This window comes from Odocoileus virginianus, chromosome 1 (assembly GCF_023699985.2).
Source record: "Odocoileus virginianus isolate 20LAN1187 ecotype Illinois chromosome 1, Ovbor_1.2, whole genome shotgun sequence".
NCBI lineage: Eukaryota > Metazoa > Chordata > Mammalia > Artiodactyla > Cervidae > Odocoileus > Odocoileus virginianus.
Genome location: NC_069674.1, coordinates 13,540,106 through 13,566,803, shown reverse-complemented (window position 1 = coordinate 13,566,803; position 26,698 = coordinate 13,540,106). Strand labels below are relative to the sequence as shown.

General features: G+C 41.3%; 1 protein-coding gene across 1 annotated transcript; it reads left to right on the top strand.

Annotated features, from left to right (window-relative positions):
• Positions 1 to 1,631: 1,631 nt before the first annotated feature.
• Positions 1,632 to 21,877, top strand: WEE2 (WEE2 oocyte meiosis inhibiting kinase). The gene is made up of 11 exons (XM_020894839.2): positions 1,632 to 1,932; positions 2,856 to 3,052; positions 5,029 to 5,080; positions 7,296 to 7,468; positions 8,847 to 8,968; positions 15,098 to 15,244; positions 15,900 to 16,007; positions 16,139 to 16,224; positions 16,926 to 17,096; positions 18,190 to 18,332; positions 21,751 to 21,877. The coding sequence occupies exons 2-11, from the start codon at positions 2,874 to 2,876 to the stop codon at positions 21,875 to 21,877; spliced, it is 1,308 nt and encodes a 435-aa protein (XP_020750498.1). The 5' UTR covers positions 1,632 to 1,932; positions 2,856 to 2,873.
• The last annotated feature ends 4,821 nt before the right edge of the window (positions 21,878 to 26,698 follow it).

Genomic DNA, 26,698 nt, shown 5'->3' with positions numbered 1-26,698 from the left:
ATGGGCTTCCCAGGTGGCTCAGTGGTCAAGAATCCACATGCCAGTGCAGGAGATATAGCAGATGTGGGTTTGATCCCTCGGTCGGGAAGATCCCCTGGAGAGGGGAAAGGTAACCCACTCCAGTGTTCTTGCCTGGAAAATATGGACAGAGGAGCCTTGTGGGCTACAGTTCATGGGATCGCACAGAGTTGGACATCACTGAGCACACAGCACTAAAGACAGGAATGCAGAGCAAGGTAGGATTGGCTTAATTCAGCCTTGCTACAGGGATAGGACCAGAAATTATGTGAAATGGCCAGGTCATCATAAGGACTTCCTAGCAGAATTATCTAGATATAGAAGAGTTTCCTTAGGAGGTAGTAAGTTCCCTGTGGCTAAATGCATGGAACACTAGTTGACTAGTGTAGGAATGCTGTAGCAGGGAGTCGAGCATCAGGAAGCTAACAGTTGGTATTGGGCCTTCAAAGTCTTTCCCTGTGATGTTGTGCCTCATGGGAGGCTGCCACCTTCTCTCACCGTCTTCAGAAGTCAAGGAGCTATTCCCCAAATATCCTTTCTTTCTCTTAATCGCCTGTTATAAGAGCTGCTACTTACATAGAACTAGCTACACTCTCTGGGACACACTTTTACTTTGCACCTGGTCATCTTTCCATATTTTCAGTCTGTTTTATTTCCAGGCAGAACTCATTTTCATCATAAATCTTCTTGCAAACTGTGTTCTTTTAGATTTCAAAAGGATTACTCATAATTCTATCACTCTGGCAATAAAATGTGTATTAATGTCTTTCTCTATATTTTAAGTGGAGTTCACAAAATATATCAGCCTTCATATTTCCGGACTAGGAATTCTGGTACTGTCTGCCTTGATATGAACACTTTTCATTACTTTTAGCTGAAAAGTTTCTAGGCCCTTTTTGTTGTCCTTGAATTGTAGCAACTGGAATTATGTGAACTGTTTCAGGAGTTGGTGCCCTACTGTTTCATATGTGACAGGTATATTTTATTTTCTGTGCTAATCAGCATTAAAAAAAAAACTGTTTCAGAAAATGATTTACTATAATTCGAAATTCACTTCCTGAATCACATTGACCATTGAGAAATATCATATTGTATAGTTTTATTTCTTTTGAACCAATACTCAACCCTTACAGTAAACTTATGGGAAAATTGTTTGTCATTGATGGCTTTGAATAATGATAGCCCCAAGGTTTGTTGACCCTCTGAATTCTAAGACCTATGTAAACCCTTATCAAAACTCTTCATTGAGGGTCAATTTTTTCTTCATTTAAAACATTAGGTTACTATGTTGCTTCCTTCATTTCTGCTTCTATCAATCATTTAATGAGTATTTATTAATAAGTTCAGGATACATTCTTTGTAGACTCACGTCTTTAATTACATTATGTAGTGAGTCATGTTGTAATGTAGCTTCAGCTTCTACACTCAAAAGTCATGGGCAGAGACAATCAAAATGGTAGAATTCTTTCTGAAAGAGCCTCACAATACAATGGTTATAGTTAGTCACTCAGTTGTGTCTTACTCTTTGTGACCTCATGGACCATAGTCCGCCAGGCTCCTCTGTCCATGGAATTCTCCAGGGAAGAATACTGAGGTGGGTAGCCACTCCCTTCTCCAGGGGATTTTCCTGACCAGAGATTGAACCCGGGTCTCCTGCACTGCAGGCAGACTCTTTACCATTTGAGCCACCGGGGAAGCCCACAGTAATTATACTGTGAGGTAATATCTTGGCCCTGGAGTCTACTAGTGTCCTCTTGAATCTATAACATAGCCATTCCTCTGGCCCCTGGTGCTTAGGTCATAATAGCATTCTGCTGTCTCATCAGAATTCTTTGATTTCTTAACCTCTGTGGTTTGATTTAATTCTGGTTGTGTTTTGGGCTGGTGCTCTTTCACTGTACCCCACTTGGAGTGGTAAGTCCTGCACATTTTCCTGTGGATTAGTATGCTAGTTACAGCCCTGCAGAGCCTTGCATCTGAAGGGCTTAGACTATTCCTTTTCAACCTCTCTACCCCATCTCATGGAGCTCCTCTCAGCTGGTGCTACATTTTAAGTGGAACTGGGAACTTCTTCCATGCTTAGTCTATGAAATCTTTCCCTTATAAAGTGATTTTAAGCTGCGGACTAGTGGACTTCGTGTTCTTTAAAAGCTGGAATTCACCCTTCAGCACCGAGCCCAGCAAGAACCCAGGTCTCCAGAATTAGAGGCAAATCCTTTACCGGTTGAGCAGGGAAGCTCACCTGCTACTTAGCAGTCAACAAACAAATATTGGGATGAAAAACTGAGGGGAAATTAAAGTACACACTCTGGGAACCAAAGTGCCGGGGGTTTTGGCGTCGTTTGTCTAAGCTTCAATGTCACCTTTAAAAAGCTGGAGGTAGGACTCCAACTGGTGGTTTCACAGCTGGCTAACAGAATCGCCCAGGGGAAGGGAGTGGAAGTTGACACAAGAACGGATTGCTTGAGAGTTGTTCAACAATGTGAATGTACTTACTGCCACTGAACATACTGAATGTAACATACAGTTAAGTATGGTTAAAATAGTATTTTTTATATTCTGTGACTTTTACCACAATAAAAAAAACATTAAAATAAAAGTACAGATTGCTTTGTGGATCCCATGAATCAAAATATCTAGAGGTAGTCTGGGGATCTGTATGTTTCACAAGAGGACTAGTTACCATGCAAATAATTTGCACTGTACCAGGTACCCTTGAAGATCCCTTTCAGCAATAACTTTTTTTTTGGTTGAATTGTTAACTACCTAACTGATACAGAACCATTTTTTTTTTAAATTAACTTCATTCTGATTTGTCTTTTGTCATCCTCATTCAGGGTCAGGTGAGCCAGTCAATGATTTCTTCAGCAGGGAAGCCTCTCCCCAGAAGCTCTAAGCATCTGAAGCTCACACCCGGCCCGTTCATCGATGAGATGACCTCACTGGCTCTGGTCAACATTAATCCCTTCACTCCGGAGTCCTATAGAAAACAATTCCTTATATCCAATGGCAAGAGGAAAACCCGAGGCGATCTGTAAGTGTCCTGTTGCTATGACTCTTGAGAACTGGTCTTAACTATTGTCGAAAGGAAAGGAGAGTGTTAAAGACTAGCAATAAACAATGTATGTTTAAATGATAAACATCATGTTTATATATCTCCTCCTTCCTAAATGTCAGTGTTGGCTATAACCTTCTTCATCACAGAGATCCTAACACCTTTCCCTAACAAAGTGCACAGTAAAATGCCTTCTCTTTGAAATAACAGAGCAGAGTAAGTGAAGACTTCTATTAGGAAGTCTGACTTCTATTAGGAAGCCGAACGGGCGTGGAATTGCTCTCGAGGGGTCCCCTCTGGTTACTATGAGGCTAGCAGTTGGGGAAGGTGTCATTCTCATTTCAGAGAGTACAGTGCTGTTTTGAATTCAGTGGCATGACTGGCGATGACAGCTACAGAGCCAGAATTTGAACTCCTCTGCGGGTGATGAAAGATTGGCTGAAGAGAAAAAGAGTGTTGCTTTTGGAGGTGCTAATAGATGGAGAGCTGACTGCACTATTCTACAAAGGTCACTCAATGGCAGAAATTGCCTAAATAAGGAGTTTGCAGATTACTCAGGGGCTTTTTTTTCCCTTTAAGTGACCCTAGCCATATGTGAGGGAGGGAAGCGGGTACTTGTTTTTATTTTTACTTATTCATCTTTGGCAGCATGTGGGATCTTAGTTCCCTGACCAGGGATGGGAGAACCTGTGCTCCCTTTAATGAAGTGAGGAATAATAACCACAAGACCATCAGGGAAGCCCTCAAGGACATTTCTTATCTTCAGTGCTGCCTTTTTTTTTTTTTAATAGAATGGAAGCACCTCTAAAACAGGCCAGTCTTTTGTGCTCAGATGTACTCGGCAAAATAAAGGTAGAGCTAACAATCTTAAAGTCTATAGAGCATTTAATGTGTTGTGTTATTTTGGAATCAGTGACGCCATATTAATCAACCTTGTAGCCAGAACAGGTTTTTCTCAATACTGTTTCTTGGATCTTAAGTAAATAGGACTCGAGCACAAGTACCCTGGATCTCTTCTTGTTATTGAGTATTCCACTGGTTTTTAGCTCTTCAGGATGCTTTGTAAACCTGCAGAGTGAATGGATTCATCTGTCACTGAAGCTAGCAGGAAGACTGCTAATTTGAATTCCTGGCTCTGAAAGTGATGACACTTTAGTAAAATCACTTAGTAATTCTGAGGGGGTATTTTCCCTTCTTTTTCATTGTGTTGTTGTTATTTTATTGTAAAGATTAGAATGTAGTATTAAATTTAAGTCACAAGTTTGCCTGCATCAATTTCTTTGTGTGAGTATAATGTCCTCCATTTGCCATTTTGACCCTGTACTTGTCCAGAAAAGAAACCTAATTGATCTAGAATCTGAAATTTTGCTTAAAGATTCCAGAATTCATCTGCTCATGCCAAAAGAGAATATCCATCAGAGACTTCAGCTTATTGAAAAGTAATTGAAAACATCTTAGCTAGGATTAGAGTGCATTTTGCTATGCCTACAGTCAGCTTGTGAACCTAAGACAGGCCAGGCTCTGGGGAAGGCAAGCTTTGCCCAGGACACATTATATTGCAGGCGTGAACAGCCCTTAGAGTTTCTCACATATTCTGTAAGCTCTCTTGACTCCACATCTCAGCATACCTTGTCTATTTGTCTGAAACCCTTTTTCTTTTCTCTTAGCTGGTTCCTCCTCATTCTTGGAATCTTAGCTTATATATCCTCTTTTTTTGCGGAAAGGCTTTTACTTTCAAAATAGAGTGTATAGTACTGTCTAGAGTATCCTTCATATCTTGTTTTTAATACTGTCCTAGGTTCTTGTATTAAAAACTTCTGTTGATTCCTGCTTCTAAATATAGATGAAGAGGGAAAATAATTGTCTTATTTACTTGTATTGTGCCCAAACCTAGCACAGTACCACGGTCCATAAGTGTTAATCATACATTGATAATCTTTTTTTTTCCCCCCAAGTGAGGAATCCAGTCCAGGAGGAGGCAAGGGAGAACAAGGGCTGCCTGCTAAGGTGAGCGCTGCTCCTTGGCCCAGCTGTTGTAACACAGCCATTTCATTCGAATACCTTGTCTTTCCCCCTTCCTCCCTCCCTTCCCAATCCTTGACACTTGTAGTAAATATGTTTTGCAGCTGAATTTATCTGGACTGTAATCAAGGTCTATATTCTTAGCTAGTTGTTACTTTATCAGACAGTGTCTGACATCTATACTGCTGAATCATTACCTTGGACTATTCTTAAATTCAAGGCTACTGCTTCTGTCTTTGATCTGGGGAAAAGTTCTGTATTCCTGGGGAGCAGAAGTAAAGGGAACATCAAGATATTTAAGGTCCAAAAAGAAAAAAAAAGCAGAAAAATAGCATGAAGCCAGAGGTTTATGTGTAAAAATTTTAGTTCTTAAATGTGTCAGTATCTATTGATTTTATAATGTTCGCAATCTTTGATCTATTATCCCTCATTTAATAATCAAAACTAAGAAAATAATGCTGTAAATATTACCACCAGAGATGTTTGTTGCAGCCTTAATTATAAGAGCAGAAAAAGAAAAAAAAATAGGGGGAGTACCAAATATCCAATAATAGAAGAATGGTCAATTAAATTAGAGCATAAAATCAGTAGAATATTAAATTGCCATCAAGATGGCATGTTGGACGTAGGCAAGTTTTCATGACAGTATAATGTTCAGTGTCTGTACAGGGCAGGGGGGAGGATGGGGAAGGGTGATATGGATAGTAAGCTGCTACTTGGTGTCTGAGATGGAGGATATAAGGGAGCAGGTAAGCACTAGCAGAGCCTCCAGGCCTCTGATCAGAGGTGAGGATTCCTCATGGGAAACAATTAGGTCTGTCTCATTCTATGGCATCATTTCACAAAAATAATTTTACTGATAGAGGAGACAGAGAAAGGGCTGGCAGCTGGAGCAAGTCCAGAGGTGGAGCAAGCTCTTGCATGAGCTTAAGACTGGTATTGCTGCTGCTGCCGCCAAGTAGCTTCAGCCGTGTCTGACTCCATGAGACCCCATAGATGGCAGCCCACCAGGCTCCCCTGTCCCTGGGATTCTCCAGGCAAGAACACTGGAGTGGGTTGCCATTTCCTTCTCCAAGGCATGAAAGTGAAAAGTGAAAGTGAAGTCGCTCAGTCATGTCCGACTCAGGGACCCCATGGACCGCAGCCTACCAGGCTCCTCCATCCATGGAATTCTCCAGGCAAGAGTACTGGAGTGGGATTGTCACTGAAGTACCATTGCCTTCTCCGTGAGACTGGTAAGGGCAAGGGAAATTATAGATCTTGTTATGAAGACTGATTGGGCCTGGATGTTGAAAATGAAGAGCTGGTAAGAGTTAAGATTTTTTAAACATTTAAAGTTAGAGGGAAAAAGTTCTTGCTAATGGAGATACTGGGAAAAGGTGATTTCACAGAGATGAATCAGTTTGGACTGAGATTCTTATAAATCTATGGATATTTCTGTCATCAGAGCTACTGTGTATTGAGAATTTATATGTATTTGTAATATATGTAATTCTCACGCAGTATTTGAAAGGACCCCGAGGCATAGTTGCTCTGATCCTCATCTGATAAATGAGAAAACGGATACAGGAGTTGAGTGACTTGCCCAGTTCCTTACTTAGCAGAGCAATGAGTGATGTCACGGTTGGCCAGTAGGGGGAGCGGTTGCCGTAACTCAGCACACATTCTGAAATAAATCAATTCGACAGTTTTGTTCTCTTGACTAAGGTTTTGTGGGAAGCAAACTAAAAAGTATGTTTATTGCGCTTAAGATGAAACATTAGCAGCCAGAGTGTGAGACAAGTAAACAAGAGTCAAAGAGAGCTTCTGTTTGTCTGGCATCCTCCTCCAAGAGCCCACCACCCCTTTCCGCTGAGGACAGTGGCTCTGGCTATGCGTGCACTCTTGCCTCTAGGGACAAACACAGGGAAGAAGAGTATGCCCAGACAGAGGAAATAATACAGAGTTAGATTCAAGAAGTGAGCCAAGAGAAATGTTGGTGCAGAGCTGTATGGAAGGCTCTAAGGAGCGCAGAGGAGGTAGTCGGCAACTGTGGCAGGGCGGTGGGAGAGGGCTGGGTCTTGCCACCATGAACATCGACACAGACAGAATCCAATGGATTTGCCTCAAAAGTCTTTTTGGAAACTTAGGGAAATTGAGGGATATAATATGCCTAAATTTTATTCTAAAATATTTCACTTTTTTTGCTAAAATATTTCAGAGATGTGTTTTACGAGAAACCAACATGGCTTCCCGCTATGAAAAAGAATTCTTGGAGGTAGAAAAAATTGGTGTTGGAGACTTTGGTACAGTCTACAAGTGCATTAAGAGGCTGGATGGATGCGTTTATGCAATAAAACGCTCCACGAAACCTTTGGGAGGATTATCAGATGAGTGAGTACCTTTAAAATGTACTAGAAATATAGACTTGGATTTGTCAAAACATTTTAAATAAGAGCGCTGATGTCGTTTGCTACTTTTAAAAGTCAACCTTACCACTGAAAGCTGTCTCACATTTGTAACCTTTCTGAATTTTCAAGATCAGAGATAAGTTATTTCCTGAAACATACCATGAGCATTTGGAATTGTGTTGCGTGTTTGGATTTTTTTTTAAAAATTTCTCATGGCTTTTACTACTGGTCTTACTACTTTTTTTTTTTTTTTTTCAGTGAATTGATTTAGGAAAGGATCTTCTGGCATCTGTTTAGTTCATCAGAAATACTACCAAGTTATTGTTAACTCACTGGTTATCTCTACTTTGTATTAATAATAAATTCAATAGTCAAGTTTGAAAAACTCTAAGCCAGGAAACACGGACAAAAATTTAAATTTCATTCCTAGAACTAATTGTTCAAAAGTTCTTCCTTTTCACAAGGAAAACAAATATTTTCAGATTTAGCCATTGCTTTTTGTGAATGCTGGGAAATATAACACTAAAATGCTGAATCTGAAATTAGTCTTTGGAATTCTTCATTTATATACTGAAATCAATCAAGCACCATATTTTGCATCTTTTTTTGTGTGTTGGATTTTCCTATTCCATGATGGATATCTGTCCTCGGGACTGTCCCTGTGACTACATCATACCAGCAGAGTTTAGCATTGACTGTAAAGGCTTCTCTGTCGGCTCAGTGGGTAAAGAATCTGCCTGCAATTCAGGAGAAGCGGGAGACCCGGGTTCCATCCCTGGGTCTGGCAGATCCCCTGGAGTAGGAAATGGCAACCCACTCCAGTAATCTTGCCTGGAAAATACCATGGACACAGGAGCCTGGCGGGGCTGCAGAGTCGTACACGACCGAGCGACTGACCACACACATAGCAACTGTTTAGCTTTCATAGGGATGGTAGTGGGCCCATCATAGTATCCACAATCAAGTCCATTTCTTGTTAAGCCAATCAGGGTTTTTAGATTGTGAAAATTAGAATCTAAACAAGCCTGCTTCTGAGGTAATGGACACCTAAGATTCCTCTCTACATATATCCTGTTCAATCAAAAAGCCATGGACTTGGGCCCAGGACAGCCAAGGTTCTGGTCTTAGATACATGATCACCAGCTCGACTTTGGGCCAACCACTTAACTTTTTAAAGGCTTCATCCTTGTCACTGTATCATATAGAGGAGTTACAAACATTAAATGTGATAAGATAGTAAGTAAACAAGCAGTGAGCATTCAATAAATGTTCTGCCATTGTGAATAATGCCTCATATCTCGTCTTTAAAAAATTTGTATGTGTATTATTTTCAGTTTCCTGAATGCTTTTCCATCTCTTAGGAATCTGGCTATGCATGAAGTTTATGCCCATGCAGTGCTGGGACACCACCCCCATGTGGTTCGTTACTACTCTGCGTGGGCAGAAGACGACTACATGATCATTCAAAATGAATACTGCAATGGTAGGTATGTGGGCTCATATCTATGGAGAGGGAGGATTAGCTTTTAAGTCTTTGGAAAAAAATCTTTGCTTCCTTCTTGTACTTGATAGCAGGTATAGCAAATCATACCTAAAAGTCTGTACTGCTGTTCTGCTTGGAAGCAAGAGAGCTGGAGGAAATGAGTTGAGCTGGAAAGGAACTTCAGGCTTATGCCATTAGGTGTTTCTTTCAAAGCTGATGTGTAGTTGGTACATAGGAGCTATCACATCCTTCTCACTTTAATTACTTAGAAAACTTTTACACTAGTGGTTTGAATGGTAAACCATCTTTTTACCATTTACTAAGTGCTTTAAAAGATGTAAACCATAGTCTCTACTATTTTGGAGGAGGAAGTGGTAGACTTATATAGCTAACTTTTGATTAATTTTGAAGTGGATTCCTGTGTTTGGGGATTGTTCATGTTTCTAGCTGCTTCTTACCTTTGAGCTTTAAGTGTTCTCACAAGAGTAGGGGCATGGGGGTGGAGTGCTGGGACTGAAATCTAGTGACTTCAGATACATCCTCCTATGTCCTTCGGGACTATGTATACACAGTGACCAATAAAACTTTTTTCTGGACTACTTAAATCACAAAGAGTGGTCCTTTGGATTAACATATTTCTAATCCATGATTTAATAGTTCTTGTCTATGATTAAGGGGTTACATAATAGCAGTTATGTGTTGTTATTCTTGGAAATACATTTTCATTAAAATGTTTAGTGGTATAGTAGGAAAGTGCTACCAATTGGATAGAAGCTTGTCATCATTTTAGGATGCAGCCACATTTTGCAATCCATATTTTAGCCCCAGTAATAATGGATAATGGCATCCCCCCAACATATACACCTACCCTGAGTTTTTGTTTTAATGGTGCAGTCTATCTTTGGGTAAGTTTAGTTACCACCAGATAGCCTGGCTTTTGAGGATAGTGATCAGTGATAAAGCTTCAACACTGTATACATGCTTACTTTGACATGTAGGTAAGTAAATAGAATTATGAGATGCTAGAAGCATAGACAGTGGTACACATATTCTACGAAATAATAACTTGGCATCTTCCTTGTTATTTCCTTATAGCCTGCTTTTCTCATAGCCTTACGTGTAAACTTCATGAGTTTTTTTTTTTTTTAATAAGCTCACCCCAAATCCCTTTTTCTAATAGTTTCTTTGGGTTGAAACAAAATGGACCCTTTCCTTATACTTGTGATTGAGTAGTTGAGACCTTTTTTTTAAATCATCTTCTCTTAATTTCCTCTTATCATAACCTGAGAGTCCCTATTCTTTTTTTCTTCCCTCTCTCTATAGATAAGATTGATTTTATTTCCATAACATTTACCTATTAACAAAGATAATATCAAATTTAAAAATCAGTCAATAAAGCAAAACTAATTTTAACCTGTGGGCAATGTAAAATTTTAACTGGGGCAATGTAAAAGTCGCAAATTTTCAAAAAGAATAAGATGAAGCAATCTATTACAAAATCATCTCATTCTTTTCAACATTTGAATGTCTTCTACGGGCTTGACACTGTATTAAGCTCTTGGGTACAAAATCCTGTAGAGTGAGGTAAGTCCTTACCTTCCAGAAGCTTTATTCCATTTGCTCTCTTATAGTGAGCACACAAAATGGCCAGAGAGGGTGAATGTGAGCAAAGGTAGCTGGGTGTGGTGGGATGGGCCTGGGCTTTAAAGTCGGCAGACTGGACTTCAAAACCCAGCTCTGTCACATAGCTCAGTTGGTAATGTTGGCCTGTAATGCAGGAGACCCCAGTTTGATTCCTGGGTGGGGAAGATCTCCTGGAGAAGGGGTAGGCTACCTACCCCAGTATTTTTGGGCTTCCCTTGTGGCTTAGCTGGTAAAGAATCTGCCTGCAATGCGGGAGACCTGGGTTCAATCCCTGGGTTGGGAAGATCCCCTGGAGAAGGGAAAGGCTACCCACTTCAGTATTCTGGCCTGGAGAATTCTATGCACTATGCAGTCCATGGGGTCGCAAAGAGTCAGACATGACTGAGTGACTTTCACTTCACTTCACTTCTCTCAGGATCACTGAGACATCATTTAATCTCACTGAGTAAAGAGACTAATATTTACTTAGGAGTCATTTGAGAATTAGCAGCAGTGTATGTCAAATGCTAGCACATCATTAAGTCCCAATACATAGTAAGAACATGGTAATACTTGTTATTAGCATAGCCTGAGAAAGTCTCACGAAGGAGCTAAGACTTGAACGGGACCTTGCAGAAGGATTCCTTGAGTTTATGGAAGCAGAGGGAAGCCCAGCCTACAGGCTAGAAGCATGGTACTGGGCATGTGTCTTGTCTAGTAAATACAAAGGAGACTAAACAGGACTAAGGTGACCCCTGTAGGAGGAAATCAGACCAGCAGGGTGAAGTGTGGGAAGCCTGTAGTGGGCGTTGAAAGCCAGGCAGTGAGTGTGGACTAGATATAAGATATTATGGGAAATTAGTATTTGTTCATCGTGGTGCTTCAACTAACTTTATTCAATACTTGCCAACTCAAATGTAACTGTGATTTAGCAAGATGTAATTCACATACATTGAACCTTTCAAATGTGAACTGATGATGGAAAATAAAGCATGCCCTTTCGTGGGGCTTCCCTGGTGGTGCTAGTGGTAAAGGACCCGCAGGCCAATGAAGGTAGATGTAAGAGACTCAAGTTTGATCCCTAGGTTGGGAAGGCCCTCTGAAGGAAGGCTCAGCAACCCACTCCAGTAGTCTTGCCTGGAGAATCCCATGGACAGAGAAGCCTGGCCGGCTGCAGTGCATAGGGTCGCACAGAGTTGGACACGACCGGAGTGACTTCGAATGCATGCAAATCTTGTTTGTTGTTGAGGATAATCCATGTTGAGACTTTTCCTGGTGGTGGTGGTGGTGGTTGTTTAGTTGCTAAATGGTGTCGCACTCTTGCGACCCCATGGACTGCTAGGCTCCTCTGTTCGTGGGATTCTCCAGGCAGGAATATTGGAGTGGGTCTAAGTAAAGGACAAGAAATCCAGAGTATGTGTTAGGTAGCCGGTGCTTCTTTCCTTCTGCTCCTACATCCTCCCTCTCCCCCTCTGTCTCACCTCTCATCCTATGCCCTGTTTCCCCATACCCACCCTTTGCCACCCATATCTGCCCAAACCCCTCTACCCAGCCTCTCATAGCAGTCAGGCTGGAACATGCATGGTTACGGTTTTAACTTCAATTATAAATCAGATGATGTAGATAACGTAGATTTTAACTATGAGAGACTAACAGTCATCTGATTTCCCTCCTGTCCCCTGTAAACCCTGAACCATCACAAGTTTCTGCCCTCTCTGCCACCCTAGCCAAGGTCCCTGAGAAGGTCACCTCTGGGCCAGCCTCAGAAATCAGAGGTCTCCAGTAGCTGGCTGATTCTGCAACAACCAGGATTCTGACTGGCTCAGGGCTGGATAATTACTCTCTCCCTGCATGTGGGTGCTCAGTTGCTTCAGTCATCCCCGACTCCTTGTGACCCTGTAGACTGTAGTCCCAGAGGCTCCTCTGTCCATGGGATTCTCCAGGCAAGAACACTGGAGTGGGTTGCCATGCCTTCCTCCAGGGGATCTTCCTGATTCAGGGATCAAACCCATGTGTCTTACATCTCCTGCTTTGGCAGGCAGGTTCTTTACCACTAGTACCACCTGGGAAGCCCAATCTCTCCCTAAACGCAGTGTTTTCTTGTGACGTCTTCTGGAATAGAAGTTTTACAGAACATGATCCCCTAGAATACTGGTTCTCACATTTGCTCAAGTGATGTGACTTCCAGAAGTTGGAACACCATGAATACAGGTTATATTTTCCTACCAGATAAGGGACAATTTTACCAGCAGAAAAGTAGGCTTGTGTCATTGGCAGCAAAGTAACATAGTGAGAATGCAAATATATAAATAAGATGTGCTGTTGAACTGTTGGCCTGCTTTTTGCATTTCACTGTCAGAAGGTATTTGCTATTTCTTTGTTTTGGCATCTGTTAGGTCTTATGAGCAGACAGGAAAACAAGGATATATTTTCTGAAGTATCTTTTCTCCTACCAAGTTGGGCAAGTACATTTATTTAAGGGAAAGAATTCAGCAACCCATCTCACAAAGATGGTTTGAAAAGAACTGCCCGGGAGCTGGCCGTATTGCTCCTAGGGCACCTCCTAAGGCACGGAGCCAATGCCAGGGGCTACCTCGGGTTATGGAACTAAGGCTTCAGTGCACCCAGGTGAGACTAGGAGGGATGAAGTTTACAGTTCACTCAGGATTGCTGTCTGTAAATGCATGAAAGTGAAGTGAAACGTGTTAGTCACTCAGTCATGTCTGACTCTTTGCGACCCCATAGACTGTAGCCCGCCAGGTTCCTCTGTACATGGAATTCTCCAGGCAAGAATACTGGGGTGGGTAGCCATTCCTTTCTCCAGAGGATCTTCCTGATCCAGGGATCTAACCCGGGTCTTCTGTATGGCAGGCAGATTCTTTACCATCTGAGTCACTGGGGAAGCCCCCTGTCAATGGATACTTCTTGTTAATATTCTTTAGTAAAGAACAGTTCATTATGCTGTTCTATAAGAGTGTGTGGACAATCAGTTTTAGCTCTAGCAAAATAAGGATATTCTAATACCGTCATATGAAAGTATTTTTCAGTAACTTCTCTTCTACTGTTTTATCACTTGGCTAACTTTAACACTACCTCTAGAGATTCTAAGTAACTGAAAGTGTTGCTATCACTAGTCTAGTTCCCCTTACTAAATACCCATCGTTCCTCAGGGGATTAGAGATCTCTCTGCTTCTAATCTAAAGGAACATATTAAAGGAATGCTAAGTAACCTAGGATGCTTATTTCTTTCCATACATTGCATAGGGGCATTCACTCAGTCTTTTCCCTCTGTTGCCAGGATAGACATTCGGTTCAGAAAATAATGATTACATGCCAGACCATGGGACAGGAAGGATGAAAGAGCTGCGGGCCCATCCTAAAAGAATAGCCAGGCTAGTGGAGACCCAGGAGCCTTGATGCAACCTCCCTTTTCCTCCGTCACATCTCATAAACTCACCTGCAAACTTAGCCTCAACGTGGCTTTGTTTATAATAACCCCAATGCACTCTTTACTTATTTTTCCTTTCTAATGTCATCTACAGTTCATAAATTCTTTCCTAAGAAGTTTCCCAGGGAAAAACAAAACCCGTCTCCTTTAGCCCTTTTTTTTGTTTTTGTTTTTTTGTCTCTGAAAGGGGCTGAATTCTCCTTTCTGAATTTATTTGAATGTGAAAGTTCAACCTTTACATTCAGTTTTACATAAGAGAGTTTTAAATATGGATTTCTTTAAAAGTACAGTTACCATCTCAGACCCTACTGTTCTGATACACACCTGAAGTGGGGATTTACAGGCCTTGTAACTGACAGGGGTCCCAGAATTCTCTAACTTGACTGTGGAGGCTACAGACAAATGCTCATTAATGAATCAAAAGGTTCAGAAGCATTCTAATACCTAGGGCAGGGCATCTGAGGTCAGGTAGTCAGATGAGCTCAGGGCTTATCTTTTTATTGACAACAGTGATAGAGTTGATATACAAACACATTGGCTCAAAGAGGGTTTAGGTGTACATGGAGGTTTTATATTTTCTTTGGGTCAGCCATCATTAAATGTTCTTATTTTGAGATATATATTTTAATGGAAGGAAACTTGAAATCAATTACATTAAAGTTACTAATGGCCTATAATCACTAGCTTGACACCAACATGGAATTATTCATCGACACCACAGTAGCTGACTGACTAGGCCTGACTGATCTTCTGTTGATAACAAGGTGAAGCTTTTTAAATGTTAGTTGGGGGCATACTCAAGGCAATGGAGCCACATATTGGCTACCTAGGATACGGCATTTTCTTTTCCTCTTTAAAGGCCCTTAATTATTCTTTCCAGTATGATTGTGGTATAGACAGGGAGCTGATACTATGTTTCACGCCGACACTGAAGCAGTTTAGACTTGTTTGACTGAGTTCATTCATGAGCAATGTATTGAATACATACTAGGCTTTCACATATAAGAGTCACACCTTTTCCTCTCATTCGGTGGGGCTATTCTGTTGTTTTTTCCTAGGTGGGAGCTTGCAGGCTGCAATAACTGAAAACGCAAAGTCTGGCAATCATTTCCCAGAGCCCAGACTCAAGGACATCCTTCTGCAGATTTCCCTTGGGCTCAGATACATCCACAACTCCGGCATGGTGCACCTGGACATGAAGCCCAGTCAGTACAGCTGTCTGCTCCTCTGGCCGTGTTTAATTCCTTCCCCTTTGTTGTCAGAATCTGTACCTGCTTGACTGTCAAAGATGCTGTTAGCTGGCAGAATCCTTTTCATTGGTTCCATGTCCCTCTCCCCAGGCCCACATTCCAGTTAAACAGCTTCAACTGCTTTCCCATTGGGCCTAGAGGATGGAAAGAAAAGACCCCAGATAGTGAAGCCCAACTATGAAAATAAGTATTGATTTTACCGCATAGATAAGAGACTGCATCCTGGCTGCATCCTGACGATTTACAACTAGTGGTAATCTTTCTAACTTGGCACAGATCAAACTGAGCAGAAATGCCTAGTTAAAGCATTCATTCATGTGAAATGCAAGGAAATGTTGTTACTATCCTGTGTTGTTGATTATTTCTTTGTATTGAGGTCGCCAGCCTCTTCAAAGAGGTTTGAGGTTTAAGTTCCACTGAAATAGGTATTGTCAATCACTGAGCTGTTTGGAAGTAGTGTGAGAGATTCCATGGAAGAAAAGAAACCTTGGTAGTCTTGTTACCTGCATACAGAAGAGGAGGGTGACTGAAATGTCATTTATAGAAAAGAATCTCGGAGGTGAAAAGGTCTAGGTATCATTCCTTACGACAGTTCTGTATTTCTTTTCAGGTAACATCTTCATTTGTCATAAGATGCAAAGTGACTCTCCTGTGGTCCTGGAAGAGGTTGAAAATGAAGCTGATTGGTTTCTCTCTGCTGATGTGATGTATAAAATTGGTGAGTCTGTTTTGTAACTTGATTGGTATACTCTAATCCTACAAAATGTATGCTGATGACTCTAATCCATTTATTCCAGTTTTAAGAAAAACCTGCTTTGAAAGAAGTCAACTTCCTTTTTCTTTTCTTAGGTGACTTGGGTCATGTAGCATCAATAAGCAATCCCAAAGTGGAAGAGGGGGACAGTCGCTTCCTGGCTAATGAGATTTTGCAAGAGGTATAGATTTGGGGAACAAAGGGTTTTTAATAGTCCATTGAAATGTTTGCAAAGAGGGTGGCTCAATCAATGGACTAATCAACATTTTTACTGTTTTTTTGTAAAGGTCCTTTGCTATTTCTAATATTTTTTAGAATTCTTAGCATTATGAATTTCCTAGCAGGAAGGAAGCCTTTATTGGTCCAACCCAACATTTATAATGCCACTAGTCGGGGGAAGAAAAGAAGAGTCTTTCCTCTCTATGATCAGTCAATCTAAGTTTCAAGCCTCTTTGAGCCTGAGAGAGCAAAAGAGTACTAAGATTCTGCCTCTGACTCTTCAGGGCAGTATATATATATATATTTAAATTTTATTTAATTTTTAATTGGAGGATAATTACTGTACAATATTGTGATGGTTTCCGCCATCATCAACATGAATCGGCCATGGGTATACATATGTCCTCCCACCTCCTTCTCCATCCCACCCATCTAGGTCAGCACAGAGCATCAGCTTTGGGTTCCTTTACCAGGGCAGTGTTACTCAGGTGGATTGATGCCCGTCCTCTGTCTTCCCCAGAGAGACTACTAATCACAGCAGATGCGACCTCCCCACTGTGTCCCCACATGTGCGTTCAAGCAACTCTCTCTTGCCAGTTGTGTTTTGGTCTAGACTTGCTTCTCTTGGCAAACTAACCAGCCTTCCTGTCTTCTGTTCTGAAGAATTATCAGCACCTCCCCAAAGCAGACATATTTGCCTTGGGGTTGACCATCGCAGTGGCTGCGGGAGCAGAGTCGTTGCCCGCCAACGGCACCAAGTGGCATCACATTCGTGAGGGGAACCTTCCAGATCTTCCTCAGGAGCTCTCCAAGGAATTCCACCAACTACTCAAGGTGCTGTCTCTTGTGAACTGAAGAGAAGATGGAAATGTCTCTTTTTTTTTTTAATGTAATGGCAAACAGATGTCCACCTATTTCTATGTGTAAATCGTTCTTAGAGTTAGTTGATACTTATACTTACTGAGGCGGGAAAAGGCAATGGCACCCCACTCCAGTCCTCTTGTCTGGAAAATCCCATGGACGGAGGAGCCTGGTAGGCTGCAGTCCATGGGGTCGCTAAGGGTCAGACATGACTGAGCGACTTCACTTTCACTTTTCACTTTCAAGTGCATTGGAGAAGGAAATGGCAACCCATTCCAGTGTTCTTGCCTGGAGAATCCCAGGGACGGGGGAGCCTGGTGGGCTGCCGTCTATGGGGTCGCACAGAGTCGGACACGACTAAGTATATGCTAATTCATTTAATTCTCACAACAGTCCAGAAGGTGACTATTGCTATTCCAAATGCCAGTAAAGGAAGACAGTTTCAGCAAAGTTTTGTGACCTGCTCAGGGCTACATGCTAAGTAGTGGAGCAGACTCTGAACATTGCTCCTCAAATGGAAGGGTCAGTGTTTTCTTCATTATTTGACATGAATGGCTGTATATAATTAGGTATTTTCTACTGTATTCCAGTCATCTTAGGCTACAGATCTCCTCTGAAGACAAAGGCTGTAGGAGTACTGTCATGGTGGGATATCCTTAATTAGTTTTAAGTGAAAAATGGACACATGAAGGTTGTAGTGAGCTGAACTAGCAGTTCGGTGACCCAGGTTTTAGTCTTGGTCCTGTCAATAACTTGAACAAGCCACTTTATCTCAGGACCTCAGTTTCCTCTGTTGAAAATTAAGGCATTAGACTAGTTCATCATTCAATCAGCTTTAAAAGATGATACTTGAGAAAGTCAAAGGTATGGATGATGGATGCTATCACGTAAGGATGATATTTCTGTCCTGGGTGGAGCTAAGTTTTCATTTATTTCTTCCCTTTGCACAAAGGAGAATTGAGTTTCAAAAAACCCACCAGCAGAAGCTGGGCTGGAGTTGGTTGGGTGGGGAGATTTTCCCAAGAGTGAAGCTTCTGTTTCCTCCCTTTTGGACCCACCTCATCAGAGTATGATCCACCCTGATCCAGCAGAGAGACCGTCTGCAGCAGCTCTGGCCAAGAGTCGAGTCCTCTGTCCCTCCCTGGGGAAAACAGAAGAGCTTCAGCACCAGTTGAACTTGGAAAAGTTCAAGACAGCCACGCTGGAAAGGTAGATTTTTGGATGCTGGAGTTGAGGAAGAACCTATTTCTGTGGTACTCACAGTGACACAACTGGTCTGGTGTGTCTTCTTTATGGATTCAAGTGGAATCCAACATTATGACTGTGACGCTCCTGCCCACAAAGAGTGGTCCTGTGTAACAAGGGGCTGGATGCTCTGTGAGTAGACAGCTTGAGACAGACAATTCCAGTTAATGCAAATGAATGCAAGGAAATACAACTGGTAAAGAAAAATTAGGATTCTAAGTGACAACAGTATTCAAGTAACTGGTGAATGACTATCCAAAGTAAGATAACCATAACTAAGGTGCGAAGAGACCTATTAGAAGTCCATTAAATCATGGGGCAGGCAGATATTCTGTCTTGATTGTTACAGAGCCTATGGCTGATTCATGTTAATGTATGGCAGAAGCCAATGCAATATTGTGGAGCAATTATCCTTCAAGTAAAAATAAATAAATTAAAAAAACAGAAAAAAAATTCTGTTTTGGCCCATGTTTAAGAAAGAGGTATTTTTCTAAGCCCAAGGAAGCAATCCTATTTCTTATGCATGTAAGCTTGTATTCATGCATGCATTTATTAATCTATTCCTTCACTTAACAAGTAGGAATTAATTAGCATGGACCTGGTATTATAAAGGTCAGGCAGTGATGGTTGAGCAGGATACTGAAGGCATTTTAAAGTAATTTTTACATCCAGTGAATTGTTGAAAATATAAAAGGAGATGAAAAGACCCAGCATCAGGGTCTTTTCCAATGAGTCAGTTCTTCGCATCATGTGGCCAAAGTATTGCAGTTTCGGCTTTAGCATAGGTCCTTACAATGACTATTCGGGACTGATTTCCTTTGGGATGGACAGGTTGGATCTCCTTGCAATCCAAGGGACTCTCAAGAGTCTCCTCAAACCCCACAGTTCAAAAGCATCAATTCTTCAGGGCTTAGCTTTCTTTATAGTCCAACTCTCACATCCACACATGACTACTGGAAAAACTATAGCTTTGATTAGATGGACCTTTGTTGGAAAAGTAACGTCTCTGCTTTTTAGTATGCTGTCTAGGTTGGTCATAACTTTTCTTTCTAGGAGCAAGTGTCTTTTAATTTCATGGCTGCACTCACGATCAGGAGTGATTTTGGAGCCCCCCAAAATAAAGTCTGCCACTGTTTCCACTCTTTCCCCATCTATTTGCCATGAAGTGATGGGACTGGATGCCATGATCTTAGTTTTCTGAATGTGGATCTTTAAGCCAACTTTTTCACTCTCCTCTTTCACTTTCATCAAGAGGCTCTTTAGTTCTTCTTTGCTTTCTGCCATAAGTGTGGTGTCATCTGCATATCTGAGGTTATTGGTATTTCTCCCAGCAATCTTGATTCCAGCTTGTGCTTCATCCAGTCCAGCATTTCACATGATGTACTCTGCATATAAGTTAAATAAGCAGGGTGACAATATATAGCCTTGATGTACTTCTTTCCTGATTTGGAACCAGTCTGTTGTTCCATGTCCAGTTCTAACTGCTGCTTCCTGACCAGCATACAGATTTCTCAGGAGGCAGGTCAGATGGTCTGGTATTCCCATCTCTTGAAGAATTTTCCACAGTTTATTGTGAGCCACACAGTCAAAGGTGTTGGCATAGTCAATAAAGCAGAAGTAGATATTTTTCTGGAACTCTCTTGCTTTTTTGATAATCCAACGGATGTTGGCAATTTGATCTCTGGTTCCTAATTCAGCTTGAACATCTGGAAGTTCACAGTTCATGTACTATTGAAGCTGGCTTGGAGAATTGTGAGCATTACTTTGCTAGCGTGTGAGATGAGTGCAATTGTGCTATAGTTTGAGCATTCTTTGGCATTGCCTTTCTTTGGGATTGGAGTGAAAACTGACCTTTTCCAGTCCTGTGGCCACTGCTGAGTTTTCCAAATTTGCTGGCATACTGAGTGCAGGACTTTCACAGCATCATCTTTTAGGATTTGAAATAACTCAACTGGAATTCCATCATCTCTACCAGTTTTGCTCATAATGATGCTTTCTAAGGCCCACTTGAGTTTGCATCCTAGGATGTCTGGCTCTAGGTGAGTGATCACATGATTCTGATTATCTAGGCCATGAAGATCTTTTTTGTACAGTTTGTCTGTATATTCTTGCCACCTCTTCTTAATATCTTCTGCTTCAGTTAGGACCATACCATTTCTGTCCTTTATCAAACCCATCTTTGCGTGAAATGTTCCCTTGGTATCTCTAATTTTCTTGAAGTTGTCTCTAGTCTTTATCATTCTATTGTTTTCCTCTATTTCTTTGCATTGATCACCGAGGAAGGCTTTCTTATTTCTCCTTGCTATTCTTTGGAACTCTGTATTCAAGTGGCTAGATCTTTCCTTTTCTCCTTTGCCTTTAGCTTCTCTTCTTTTCATAGCTATTTGTAAGGCCCCCTTAGACAACCATTTTGCCTTTTTGCATTTCTTTTTCTGGGGATGGTCTTGATCACTGCCTCCTGCACAATGTCAGGAACCTCCATCCATAGTTCTTCAGGCACTATCAGATCTAATCCCTTGACTCTGTCACTTCCACTATCTAAAATATACTTAAGTCCAATTTCTTTTGGATACACAGTCCATCTTAGAATGATTAGCTTGAAAAGTCCCCCCAAATAATTTCTCGGCAATGAGTTGTGTAAACTCTATGAAGACATTAGCCAAGTAATCCTTCCTTGTAAGCAACTTCCTAATAATCCTAATTTTTTTTTGCTCTATTTCTGCTAACATAAAATACAAATATATATGCTGTCACAGGACTATAAGTATCCTTAAGGTGTGGTGTGTATATCTGTGAAGCCAGTTGTCGACACACAGGTGTGTGTCATCGGTCATTACCAGTAGTGAGCACTCATCATGGAGATGAGGCCGACGTCTTCTTGAAATTGTCTAGACCAGGGGCTGGCACACCCTTCTGTAAGACCAGGGTAGTATTTTATCCTTTGTGGGCCATATGGTCTTAGCTGCAATGACTCAACTCTGCTGGAGTGATGTGAAAGTGATCAGAGACCATACAAAAATGAATGGCACTGGCTGAATTCCCGTAAGACTTTATTTACAAAAACAGGTGGCAGGCCAGATTTGACCCATGGGCCGTCCTTTGCTGACCCCTGTAGAGTTGTCTCCTTATTTCTCTTTAATTTTAAAGATTATTTATGCCCCAATGAGTAGAATTCAGGAAGGCAAACTTGTAATATGTTGAGGCACGTGTGTACTGGCCATTTCTAAAGATAATCACAAGAGTTAATTTTCTATTCTGTGCCTCATTCATGCTTGTTTCTATAAATACTGAAATAAAAAGAAAAATCTCTGCTGGTTTTGATCATAAATATCATCTCTAATTTAGGACCAAGGAATGTACACTTTTCCTTTTTCATTGTCAGGGAACTGAAAGAAGCCCAGCAGGCCCAGTCCCCCAAGGATGGCCACAGTGTCCCCGGGGTCTCTGAGACCCCCACCGGGTCAAGTAGCACCAAACGTCTGGTAGGAGGAAAGAGTGCCAAGTCTTGAAGCTTCACCTCGAGGCAGTCTTCCCCATAAGAACGTCTCTCCCATCAACTTACCCTTTATCCCCAAAATAGATACCGGCTGTGCCAACCTTTTCTCATAAAGGGAGGAACTAACAGGCTCAGGAGGCTGAAGATTTCAAGAGCCAGCCTAGTTTAGCATTTTCAGCCGATATCCTACAGCCGCCAAGGCTTCCTAGCAGTACTGGTGGCTGGTGCTACCATTAGCAGCCATGTCTCCTCCCGTTACGTTCCTAACACTGCCTGTCAACAGCTCTGACTTCTCAGGTTTGCTGATGCGCAGTGGGAAAGCATGGGCCTCTGAACTGGGAGCAGCCACCCCCCACGCCCCCCAGCCCCTGCAGCCTGTGGACTGCAAGGCTGCCTACCCACCTGCCTACCAACCAAGGGTCCCAGGGACTCTCCTGGCACACAGAAAGAAAGTCAATTTTGAGTTGAGGTAGTATTTTATAAGAAAGTATGCTTGGATTTCAACAACACTTTGCAGGCTAGATGATTTTATTCCTCAAAAAATTCTCAGTCGCTTTGAGCGAGTGGTTTTCCTACTGTATTCTCTGAATGGAGACAATCCCTTTCTCTGATACTGTTTTTACAAAGTAAGTGGCTTCACTATGTGACTTGAAATTTATGAACTGGCCATTAACTTATGTAACAAAAATACTGGCTAGAGGGTTTGAGGGAAATCTGATGTGGTTTGTTGTTCCTCAACCTATTTGCTTTGACTTTCTTGTAACTGTTAAAACTGGTTTTGATTTTTCTGAGTGTTACTAATTTCTACTGGATTTTATCAAAAGTTGGCTTTGTTTCCTGTGATTTTATCCTATTTTATCCAAATGCTTTGCTCTGTATATATATGTAAAGGAATAGAACGTTTGTAAATAAAGTTCTTTTTTTAAACTTGTCCAAAGCCAAATAGGAGTAAAGCACTCTTCTTTGTAAATATGTAACTGACAAAGAATGAGAAATTCATGTTGGAAACCACAGTAGGCTAGGGCTAACAGGTCTTGATTTTAAGGCTCGGTTTCATAGCCTTCACAGCTAATAATGGCCAGGTTATGACACAAAATCATGTTGGTCACAAAGGCATTTGAGAACGCCTAGTTGTGTCTTTTAATGACGTTACTCCTTGTAGTAGTGGTTTGTGGCTTGTAGGCTTTTTGGCTGCCTTATTTTCTTCTTTTCCCTTAATTTTTAAAAGCAAGTTAAGTTTTAAAAATGGAATAAATCAGTGAACAAATCATCACATCATTCTTGTGTTTTGGAGTAGCAATTTCCTCCCTGCAATTAAATGACATATAGTGCTCTGTACTGCCCATCGACATTTTAAAAAATTAAGTCTTTATTCAGGTTTTTTTTTCTGTATACACTGTGTATTTTATTTTTATTTATTTTTTAAAAACATTGGAATATAGTTGATTTAGGTTTTCAAACTGAATTTATGTCTTGCCTCCTGGACAACAGCCATGTCCCTTGCAGAATAGTGCAAGGTCAACCACACTTTGTGATTTATAAACAGGTATATTATTAAGAGTATGCAATGTATTGGACTTCCCAGGTGGCACAGTGGTAAATAATCCACCTGCCAATGCAGGAGACACAGGAGACCAGTGTTTGATCCCTGGGTTGGGATGTTTGAGCCCTGGAGGAGGAAATGGCGACCCACTCCAGTATTCTTGCCTGGAAAATTCCATGGACAGAGGAGTCAGGTGAGCTGAAGTCCAAGGGGTTGCAAAGAGTTGGACACGACTGAGTGACTTAGCACAAGCAATATATAGCCGCGAGTTCTGTGGCTACGTCTGTCTTCTTCAAGTGAAGTGAAAGTCGCTCAGTTGTGTCCAACTCTCTGTGACCCCATGGACTATACAGTCCTTGGAATTCTCCAGGCCAGAATACTGGAGTGGGTAGCCTTTCTCTTCTCCAGGGGATCTTCCCAACCCAGGGATTGAACCCAGGGTTCCTGCATTGCAGGCGGGTTCTTTACCAGCTAAGCCACCAGGGAAGGCACCGACAACTATTGTTAGGGCCTGTGACCCCTTCTCTATGTTGTTCCTCAGAGCCTCCTCTAGCACCTGAATGGATCTGATGCTAGACTGTTGGTTTCCCTCCCTCTCTCTCTCTGCTGTGCTCCACAGTAGCAGAAGTCACCAGAAGATCAAGCAGCTGCATAGACACTGAACGTGACACGGACTGGGTCTTCTCTGGGCTCAGGGTTTAATCTCTTCCATTTCAGTTGGAAGTTGACCCCTGGCCTCAGTGAGAAGCTCCATCTTGTCATGAAGTTCTGTTTCTTAAACATGAACACTGACAATCAGGTACCAACAGAACATCTTGAATTAAAGAAACCTTCTAAAGAAATACTACTGGCCTTTCCTGAGGCTTCCCTGGTGGCTCAGTCAGTAAAGAATCCGCCTGCAATGCAGGAGACTGCCTGCAATACAGGAGTCCAGAGTTCGATCCCTGGGTTGGGAAGTTCCTCTGGAGAATGAAATGGCAACCCACTTCAGTATTCTTGCCTGGAAAACCCCATGGAGAGGGGAGCCTTGCAGGCAACAGCCCATAGCATTGCAAAGAATTGACACGACTGAGTGACTAAACCACCAATGTGTCTTACCAATTCATAGAAGCTGTTTATCTAAAAGCTGTAGAAAGATGAACACTGAAAGATAAATGTCAATATTTTGGCCTGAACAATTAGGTTTAAAAAATTTCTGTATGAACCATTATGTCAATCTTGAATTGCGTAAAAATTGTTAGGTTGATGTTTTTAAAATTTAACAAAAAGTAGCCATGGTTAATTATAGGGTATTGCTAAAGTAGATTTGAATCACTGTAAAATAGATGCTAGTGATCAGGTTAGGTAATAAGTGCTTTAATTTTTTTTCTAAGTTATGAGGCTCCAGGAAAAACTGATTTAAAAGCAAAGCGAAAACTCAATTACAACATATAAAAAGTGTTCTTGTACATCATTGGAATTGTCCAAAGCTTCCTGTCTGTGAGAAAGCATTACCAACCATGGTTTCTACCAGTTGATGCCTACAGCTGAGACTGTCTTTTAATTTAGGGGAGAGAAAAAGGCAAGGCCACAAGATAGCTTTGTGGCCTTGGGCATATACTGTAGACTTGTCTCTTTCTCAGCTAGCTTTGCAAAGGATGAAAGCCCTGAATTATTCCACTAAGACCAGTGGTAATGGTAGCTAACTAAAGGCATGATGCTTTCACTACTTCTCAGTATTGGGAAGGTCCTTCCTTTCTGGGTCCATGGATGAACTACAGAAAAAGCTTACGATTATGTTAAAGAGTGGGTGCAGGTCTATGTACATCATGAAGAGGTTTCAGGAATTCCTTGTCAAAATGCAAACTGTAGATTTCTTGCAAAAGCAGTGTGTTTAATAAATTTTTTTCAGCTACTCTTCCAGATTATTATTTTTTTAAAGTTTTCTAATTTCAGGCCTATTTGAGTATCCTTCTGTGTTCTATTCATTTGTTCTTGCCTGTGGTCTGTTCTTGTTTGAAGACTAACTGCTGACTGGATATTCACAAGAAGGTCCCTGTTCTCTAAGAGCTCACAGTCGACGGGGAAGAGGAGGCACCTTCATGGGCATTTAAATTTTAATTCAAGATAAGATTTAGGGTGTAAAGAAAGGGAACTGGGAGAACAAAGAAAGGATGATTTGCATAAAGAATTTTGAAATTACAGGAAAGGACACTTCTGATGATGAAGACACAGCAAAACAATGCTGAAGTATCTGCCATGTTGGGAAGGAGGATCTATTTGATAACAGAAGATGTTTTAACTCCATTCTGCCATGATATCATACATCTTAATATGATTTTGTCAAAGTAGACAGCACTTGCAACTTTCTCCAGCCAACAAAGGAGAATGTGAATTGGGAATTCCTGTCTGAGAGAGAATTCAGATTAGCCCAGATTCTCCACTAAGATATTATTCATAAAGTTTTGCATGTGACTTTCAATTTGCATGGTGCTTTCTGCTTTTTTTTTTTAAATAAACTTTTGCATATTTTTCTCCAAAGTGTTTGTGAACAGAAAGAAAGAGGGAGTGATTTGTGGCCTAATAAAGAACTTTCAAGGCCAAGTGACTGGATGTGGATTAGCAGATATGGGTGATCAGGGAGAAGTTTCAAAGGTGATTTGAAATTCAGGTCTGGCAGAATCGTGGCACCATTAAAACACACAAGGCACTTAAAAGAGGGAAACTGGCTTTGAAGAAAAGGATGAATCTGTTTTTTCACTTGACTCAACAGCTCAAGTAAAAGTAGGATTTTTAAATATGAAATCATCAGAGAGCAAGTTACACTAGTAAACGGAGGCATGTAGGATGATTAATGTCTGAGCAAGGCCTGAAGGCAATTAACATGGTATATTTCCAGGACAAAACATGTTGAAGGTGGAAATAAAACAGGTAAGCATCATGAAAATACCAACTAGGAAGTCATACTGTTAACAATGGGTTAAGGTATGTGTTGGAAATCACATGAAATAGTTGATATTTTTTCCTCTTAGGGCAAAAATGGGCTATTGAAGAGTTTTAAGTAGGGTTCTGAGGAGATTTGCTGATTAGGATGACATGGGTGTACGTTTTCTAGAAGTTGGACAGTGACAGGACCAGATGATGGAGAGGCCTGGGGAGGGGCCCCCCAGCCTGTATTCTACAATCTGTTGACCTTTCCCTTCTCTCACCAAGGCCAGGATTAGCGGGCGTGAGACAAAATTTAAGGGATGGCTGGGAAACCCAGCACTCAAGACTAATGCCTCATTTTAAAATTATTAAAATTAATGAAAT